The sequence below is a fragment of the Leucoraja erinacea genome, chromosome 14 (assembly GCF_028641065.1).
Source record: "Leucoraja erinacea ecotype New England chromosome 14, Leri_hhj_1, whole genome shotgun sequence".
Lineage (NCBI taxonomy): Eukaryota > Metazoa > Chordata > Chondrichthyes > Rajiformes > Rajidae > Leucoraja > Leucoraja erinaceus.
The window spans coordinates 22,958,430-22,967,592 of NC_073390.1; the positions used below are offsets into that span (position 1 = coordinate 22,958,430).

Here is a 9,163-nt window from a genome sequence, read left to right on the forward strand (position 1 = left end):
ATACTGCGGGATATAAAGAGCCCAAAATGAGCTACTCGCTATAGTAAACTTTATATACAGGGGTCTTAAGAAGCCCCTTTTAATGTAAAAATAAGGTACATATCTTTAATTGTTTGCTTTATAAAACCCTGGGGCTACGAGAGGTCGCAGGTTTAGAGAGTGATTTTTAAACTACTATAACTATTATACAAGGCCATAATACCTTTTGCGACGGGGTCTTTCAGCGATTTTCCGTTAATGAATTACTAGGCTGAACATTTTCGATTGCAACAGCCTAGTAAAAATCGCGTTTTAAACCTGTCCCCTCTAAACAGCGCCAAAATCACGCACACGGCCTGGGGGCAGATTCTCATCGACGATTCAGGTAGGTTTTGTAACATACCTACCAAATTGTCAAAATCTAGAACTTCTTGCCTAAATGGTTCCAATGAAATGAATATAGTAGGAAGACAAAAAGGATAAATAAGGTTGAGGTTCAGATGGGTTTAAATCTATCTGACATTTGCAAAAGAGACTTTTGGAACTGAATAACTTTCATATATCTTGATCATATGTTCTGTGGGAAAGAAAAATCACTTGCTCTTACCAACACTTCATATTTGAATAACACATTCCTGAGATAGCTTTTGTTTAGCTTTTACAACATACCTTATGTACCTGTGCACTAGTTTTTTGTGATTTTTAAGTGTAGCCAATGTAAATGTAAAACAAGATAACACAATCACCACAAAGTACCTTACATCATTGTTTCTGGTTAAATTCCATGGAAGACATGTTTCCTTAAAAATGCATTGCACTTTCAACATTGTGATATTGAGATTTCCATTGCCACAGTGGCCCTTAATCGAAGAATTAAGAACAAAATTTACAGCCATGCGAGGTGAGGAATAGTTTATCAGCCTATAAAACCATGGAAAAGATTTGAACTTTTCGCCTTCCATGTGTGAGGAATGTGGAGGAGTCACTGTGGTGGATGTTTATGTTAAAATGTATTTTGGGTGTTCCATTGCTTTTTATTTGTATGACTGACTTGGCAAACGAAATTCCTCGTATGTTGCAAAACACACTTGGCTAATAAAGTATTTTGTGATATTGAAATCCAACACTTACATTTCTGAAGCGAGTGGATCAAAGTGTAGGAAGGAGCTGCAGATGTTGGTATACACCAAAGATAGACACAAAATGATGGATTAACTCAGCGGGACAGGCAATATCTCTGGAGAGAGGAAATGGGTGACGTTTCGGGTCGAGACGCTTCATATTGAAGTGGACACAATACCCCATGAAAGAACTCAAGCTGATTTTCCTTCCCTAACACAAGGTGTTAATCATGTCTAACAGAGCCTCAACTTTGACTATACAAGTCAGCAAAGACTGTAAACCAAACCCAGGATTTTCTCCGATATTTGTAAGAACTAGCACACAATTTATTATTGCACTGGAGTACAGACAAAGTATTTGCTAATTAACACTATGTCTACTAATTTCAGGGTGCACAGAGGTGTTGTCAGTAGCTCATTAGTTCACAAAAATATTTAGGAAAGAACATATTAATTCAAGCCAATATATTAATTATTTGCAAAATATTTGTATCTGCTCTTAATTTGTTACCCAAATTGCATCTAATAGAAACATAGAAAATAGGTGCAGGAGTAGGCCATTCGGCCCTTCACCGCCAATCGATATGATCATGGCTGATCATCCAACTCAGTATCCCATCCCTGCCTTCTCTCCATACCCCCTGATCCCTTTAGCCACAAGGGCCACATCTAACTCCCTCTTAAATATAGCCAATCAACTGGCCTCAACTACCTTCTGTGGCAGAAAATTCTCATCTTTCTCATCTCGGTCCTGAAAGACTTCCCTCTTATCCTTAAACTGTGACCCCTAGTTCTGGACTTCCCCAACATCGGGAATAATCTTCCTGCATTTAGCCTGTCCAATCCGTTAAGAATTTTCTAAGTTTCTATAAGATCCCCCCTCAATCTTCTAAATTCTAGCGTGTACAAGCCGAGTCTATCCAGTCTTTCTTCATATGAAAGTCCTGCCATCCCAGGAATCAGTCTGGTGAACTGGTGAATAATCATCCAGATCATTAATACATATTGTAAATAGCTGGGGTCCCAGCACTGAGCCCGAGTTAATTAGCAAATGCCATTCTTAATATGAAACCCAGCCATTCATTATTACAACTGCTCTTCCCAGCTAAAATGAAACATGGAAGGGCTAAATTGGGAACTATAATTCCAGCTGTCTCCCCCCCCCCCCCCCCCCCCCCACACTCCTTCCAGTTGAAAAATACATAATAATTATCTAAAATGCTCCATAAAATATCTGTAAACAAAAAGTAGACAGTTTAAGATACTATAGGTCACAGAGAAGATGTGTCCAGAATGGAAAGTAGGTGGACATTTGTTTTTAAAAGAAAATGGGAAGAAATAATTGAACGTTATTGGTTTGTATTAGATTACGTCTTCCTGGGAACTTGCTTCACAAGATAAAAAACATTGTTACAAAATGCTGTGAAGTACAACATTTCAAGGATGGAACTGTCGCACACCAAATGATTTATCATTGATTTTCAACGTACACAGTTCCCAATTCAAGCATCCACAGCAAAGCATTTTCACCTGAATTCATTAGTCACCACCTAACAAAATTTGGATTTTGTGTAACTGCTGCTCAGATACACTGCTGCTCAGACGTTTTGTGAATGCAGAACTTCAAATATAGCTCAAATTGCCACATTGATAAAAGGCAACGCCATAACACCTGGTTAACAAATCAAGAAAAGACACAAAATGCTGGAGTAACTCAGTCTGAAGAAGGGTTCAGAACTGAAATGTCACCTATCTACATTCTCCAGGAATGCTTCCTGACCCACTGAGTTACTCCAGCATTTTGAGTCTTTCCTTGGTAAATCAGCATCTGCTGTTCCTCATTTCTATATTTATGAAATCAAGAGTTGGTCTTAATTCATCTGAATACATTCAATATATAATCATAAGACGAAAACTGTCAGTTCTTCTGAATGACTTTTGACATAGCATCCAATCTATGTAACCAGAAGATAGTTTCATGTGAAGTGAATCACTGCGTAAAGGTAAATTATCACATAAATGCTCTGCAACCAACAGTGAATAGGAGAATAAGGATTTTGAGTGTTTTAATGAGATTCCTTCTCATCCTCTTGTCCACTTAATATCTACTCATTTCCACCATCTCAGAAACAAAACAGGTGAATCTTTACTGTACTCCATCTAAAGCAGTTTTTTTTTTAAGGATACCAAAACCATGCACAATATTCCACATGCTGTCTCTCCCATGTCTTCCACAACTGTAATAAAACACCTTACCTCTGTATCTAAATCCTCTTACAATAAAACTCAAAATATCTTTTGCTTTTCTAATAGCTTCCTCCATTTAGCTTTCAGCAACTTTTGTACTTTACCATGCATAATTTCACAATTGTTCATCTTGCATTACATCTGCCGTATTCTGATCCATTCCTGCTGTTTGTCTGTAACCTGTTGCAGCATCCTCACGCCATCCACCTTGCTGCAATCCCCAATGTTACATCATACCACCTAGCCTCATCAACCAAATCGTATATATGTGCGTGTGTGTGTACGTGTACATATATATATATATATACACACACGCACACATATATATATATACACACACATACACATATACATATATACACATGTACATATACACACACACATACATGTGCGCACGTGTGTGTGTATGTATGTATGTAATATATATATATATAATATAGACAGTCTACCAACCAGAAAAACGTCTATTTATTCCCACCCTCCTCTGTCTAATATTCTAGTTCTGTCTAATAATCAATTTTCAATCCATGTGTTCATATGCACTAATCTCATCTACTGACCTGTGTGACACATTATCAAAGCTGTCAGAAAATCCAAATACACCATATTCATTGTCTCCTCTTATGCATTCTACTAATCATACTATCAAATAATACAACATATTTCAGTCTTTTAACCAGGATAGGGGAATCAAGAACCAGAGAACATGCATTTAAGGTGAGAGGGGAAAGATTTAATAACGACTTTTTACTCTAAAGGTACATGGAACAAGCTGCCAGAGGAGGTAGCTGAGGCAGGTACTATCGCAGTAATTGAAAGACACTGGGACAGGTGCATGGATAGGAGATATTTAAAAGGATATGGGCCAAGCACGGACAAATAGAACTAACTGAGATGGGGCATTGAGTTGGGCCCAAGGGCCTGGTTCCGTGATGACTATTATTAATCAATTAATACAGTTTTAATGTTCACTCAACTCAAGCCGCCATATTGCTCATTACTTGGTCTCATTGATAATCAATGTGACAATATTGACAATACTTAAAAACATTGACAGTAAAGTGCTTTGGAACGTCGGCAGAATTAACCGAAACTCAATCTTCATCCTCCCTCGAAATCCATTACAACGACACAGTGCGATCCTCCCACAATACAACCAGCTGATGCTCATCAACCACCAGGTCCAGGTGAATCAGGTAAACGCCTTGCCCACCACTCACCATCACACCGACAGGGGAACCCCTTCCCACCAAGCTAAACGCCTCTCTACACCCCCCCGTCAGGTAAACACCTCTCCCCACCACTCACCCTATAGCACCTCCTTACCCTATACCACCTCCTCACCCCACCCACCTCCCCCCGACGTAAGTGACCCCCACCTTCCTTCAGATGTAACCCCCCGCCCCCTCCTCCCCTTCAGGTGAGCCCCACGTCCCTTCAGGTATAGCCTCACCTTCCTTCAACCCACACACCCTCCCCCACACATATATACAGCGTAACCCCCACACACACCGCTCGGGCCCCACTCCCACTGCGGAGTTGTGGGGAGGGCGCCTCCACGACGAAGGGACCCCGAGCCCCGAGCACCAGGCCTCCAGCTCAGCGCTTACCCTTTGTAGTAGGCTTTGATGCGGACCTGGTGCTGGTGGTCGACCGGGCACGACATCACGCTGTCCCTGCTGGTCGGCATCACCGCTCTCTCCTGCTCCTCCCGCCGCCCGGCCAACGACAGCACGCTGCGCGCGCACCCCACCCCCACCTGCGGCCCTGCGACCGTGAGGGGGGCGGGGGGGTGGTTGGGGGTAGCATCGTCCTATATCCATCCGCAACACACCCCACATAAACACTCTTTAACTATGTAAAACAAATGTTCTTCCAAACTTTATCATGTTTACCGCCACAAAACAGATTTTCAGAGAGACCTGTATGAAATTGTGTAATAGACTGATCACAGCATCCCTCCTATTGACGATTTGGTCGAGTCGCATTCCGCACACTTCGTCGAACGCATACCGGAGCAGAGCGCATGCGCGACGCGCAGCGTCCTCTGGGATATGTAGTCCAGAAATCGAGCCTACTTTAGTTTCGCCTCTAGGTGTGTTAGGAGGTGCAGAGAGAGTCATTGCTTTGCCTCCTCCCATTAACCTCCCATTTCACTCGTTTTTGGCGTCATAAATATACTTTTAAGCCCTATTTCAAATTTTGATTTTGCACAAAAAGCACAGGGAACTTTCTTTCAACAGACATAAAGATGCTTTATAAATGCAAACAGTTTTGTTGCGAAATTCTTTTGTGCTCCAGCTGGCTGCATTTCCTTATACAGCTCTAAATTAAATATGAAATTATACCAGGAAGCTTTATTCAAAAGAGGAGGGAATGATTTGAGTATTCATTTGATTGTTTGCATCTAAATCATCAGTGAATAATGTATTACATATGAGGAAGTAAATTCAAAAACAGCACATTTTTCGAGTGCATAGTATATTCTATATTGTTCTCTCACTTTGTTTACTTTCTCCATTTATCGATCCCACCACCATTACCAAAATTAATTACTCTCTTCATTGAACATAGATGTTTTTTTATGTTTTACTCTCCTCATTGAACAACGTACAACAAAAGGAACAGGTAATTCAGCTCCCAATGTTTGTGTCAAACACGATGCCAAGTTAAACTAATCTCCTCTGTCTGCATGTGATTCATACCCTTCTATCTGAAAACTCCCTCCTCCGCTTCCTCTACCTGCTCCCCATCTCACCTGGCTCCACCTATCAGCCATCTCACCTCTTTACACTGGATATCTTCCCTCACCACTCTGGCATGATTCATAGTGAAACGTTGATCATCCCTGTGCCTCCCTGGATGCTACCTGATGCACTGAGTTCCTCCAGCAGACACGAGGAACTGCAGATGCTGGAAACTTAAACAAAAAATACAAGTGCTGGAGCAACTCAGCAGATCAGTAAGCATCTCTGGAGGACATGGATAGGTGACGTTTTGGGGAGGGACCCTTCCTCAGACTGATTCTAGCAGGGGGGTAAGAGGTGGGGAGGGGGGAACGATAAAATCAGGCATGTGAGAGATGCATGTAAGTGGAGTTGCTTCACAGATGAGTGGGCAAAGGCTAAAGATGAAAAGAAGACCAAAAGCTGAGTTTCTCCTGCAGTTTGTTCTTACTCCTGACTACACTCTGTTGGCTGCATTCAATAGGTCATTTCATTTGACCTGATGTAATTCATACTATTTATTACAATACTGTGATGGCATATTTGGTTATTGTTGTCATGTGGTCTGTAGAGCTTCCAGCCGTGGGCGGCACTGACTTTAATATCGTGGAGCCTGGGATCCTTGCCGGGGTCACCAGTGTTGGAGCTCTGCCCAGCTCAGCCTGTAGACTTTGGGAGCCGCGGTCTCTGGTAGGAAGCAGCCAATTCAGAAACTCCAAGCCGCTGAGAGTGTTCTTCCGTTTGAGGGCCTGAAAGATCGGGTCGCCGTTGCAGAGACTGCGGCGGCCTCAATAGGCTCCGGCCACAGGTGAACATGAGGAAGAGGACTGAACTTTGTTGCCTACCCTCACAGTGGGAAATGTTGATTCCGCTGTGGGGGGATGTTTTTATGTTATGTTAAATTCTACAGTGTTGTGTTTATCTTATTTGTGTGCTGCACGGTAACTCAAATTTCACTGCACCAATTGGTGTATGTGACAATAAATGTCCTTTGGCCTCTGTGTACCGAGGTGCAGATAGGCAAGGTTTAGAAAGGTATGGTTCAAATACAGGCAAATTGGTTGAGATGTGCATCATGGTTAGCATGAAAGAGTTGGGCCAGAGGACCTGTTTCCATGCCATATGACACTATGACTCAATGTTTGCTTGCATAAATGAGATGGAAGAATCTCCCTTGTTTATTTATTTTGTAAATATGCTTTATTCATAATATATGCAGTAAATAGTCAGTACACCCGTTTCTCTATATTTGCAATTGCATACAGTTTCAACACACGTGCTTTCATCTTTAAATGGCATCCATTTGAGGGGTTGTAAGCTGGGCCCATCCCCTCAGTGGTCAGTGGTGCTTGTACTCCATTTGCTTACAGATGGTAGACTAAGCTTTAAGGTGGAGATACAAGAAACTGCAGATACAGGAATATTGTGCAAAACACAAAGTGCTGGAGGAACTCAGTGGGTCAGCCAGTATCTATGGAGGGAATGACGAATTAAGATTCTGAAGAAAGGGACCGACTCAAGATGTCGTCTCTCCATTCCCTCCATGGATGCTGTCTGACATGCTGAGTTCTTCTAGCACTTTGTGTTTTGCTCAGCCGTTTCCTCAAAACATTGGTAAGAGCCGTTGAAGACATACCAATGGTTGTTCTCAGGCAACTGAACCATCCTATCACAATTGGTCTTAGCCTCCCATCTACCTCATTGGAGACCCTCAGCCTATCATTAATTGAACTTTCCTGGACTTCATCTTACACTAAATGTTATTCCCATTATCCTGTAACTGTACATTGTAAATGGCTTGATTGTAATCATGTATAATCTTGTCACTGATTGGATAGCATGTCATAAAAAACTTTTCACTGTACCTCAGTACACGTGATGATAAACCAAACTAGATTCCCTTAGTCTTCTGAGGAAGTAAAGGCTTTGAGGAAGTAAAATACTGTCTTGGCCAGAGCATTGATGTGGTGAGAATGAGGACTTAAATCCCACAATGATTGATTGAAGAAAATTGCATTTTAAAGGGAACCTGGACAAGCATATGATGGCGAAGGGAATGGAGGAATACATTTGGAGATTTCTACAAGGAAAGTTGAGTTTTAAGTGGAACAAACATGCTGGCAGGGACTGGTCAGGCTGAACAGCAGCAGTGTTTATTGTAGAGTTGCCTATCTCCTTCACTCCATAGATGCTGCTGCACCCTCTGAGTTTCTCCAGCATTTTTGTGTACCTTCGATTTTCCAGCATCTGCAGTTCCTTCTTTAACACTTTATTACTAAAATCAGAATGTAGAAACAATGACCCAAAGTGCTCGAGAAACTCAGCACGTCAGGCAGCATTGCTGGAGAACCTGCGTAGCAGGTAATAGGTGGACGCAGGTGAGGGGGGGGGGGGGGGGGGGGGGGGGGGGGGGGGGGGGGGGGGGGGGGGGGGGGGGGGGGGGGGGGGGAGACAGATAGTTGGAACATTAAAACAGAATGTGTGAGACAGAAGGATTGAAGAATTGCAAACTGTGAAGCCAGAGGAAAGAATGTGTGTGTGTGTGTGTGTGAGATGGGGGGGGGGGGGGGGGGGGGGGGGGGGGGGGATCAAGGGGATTTTTTTCCCCATTTTCAAGAGACCTTAGCATCAGCACGAATGCTTTAAATTTCAACCGGAGTGCAGTAGCTCCAAAATTGCTTTTCGCAGAAGGTCATGATGGGATGTGTAAAATGCATCTGGCATCAATTCTTGCACACAGCTTAAGAAATAGCTCCAATAGTATTCAATTAGCTCAAACATTGTAAGCAGAAGAAACAGGGGGATGCAATGGAAATGAGCAAAGAAAAATCTACAAAATATACTTAAAATTTACCAAATAAACATTTCCCATTAATATAGGGCCTTTAAATCATGGAAACATTCCTGGACTACTGACAAAGAATGACACAGAGCTGCATGGTGAGATATTAGGACAAAAGATAATATTGTCCATAGACAACCCATAGTCAGGATCGAACCTGGGTCTCTGGTGTTGTAAGGCAGTAACTTTACCGATGCGCCACTGTGTCACCCTAGAAACCTCTGAATTATTACTTTTACTCTAGCTTC

The 9,163-nt window shown here is 42.3% G+C and overlaps 1 protein-coding gene across 1 annotated transcript in view; it reads right to left on the reverse strand.

Moving 5' to 3' along the window:
- Window positions 1-5,090, reverse strand: part of prkci (protein kinase C, iota) — a 70,686-nt gene extending 65,596 nt beyond the window's left edge. Inside the window, exon 1 of the mRNA XM_055645780.1 lies at window positions 4,958-5,090. Coding sequence (XP_055501755.1) covers window positions 4,958-5,037 — 80 coding nt within the window. The 5' untranslated portion in view covers window positions 5,038-5,090. The remainder of the gene's footprint in view (window positions 1-4,957) is intronic.
- Between the last annotated feature and the right edge of the window lie 4,073 nt (window positions 5,091-9,163).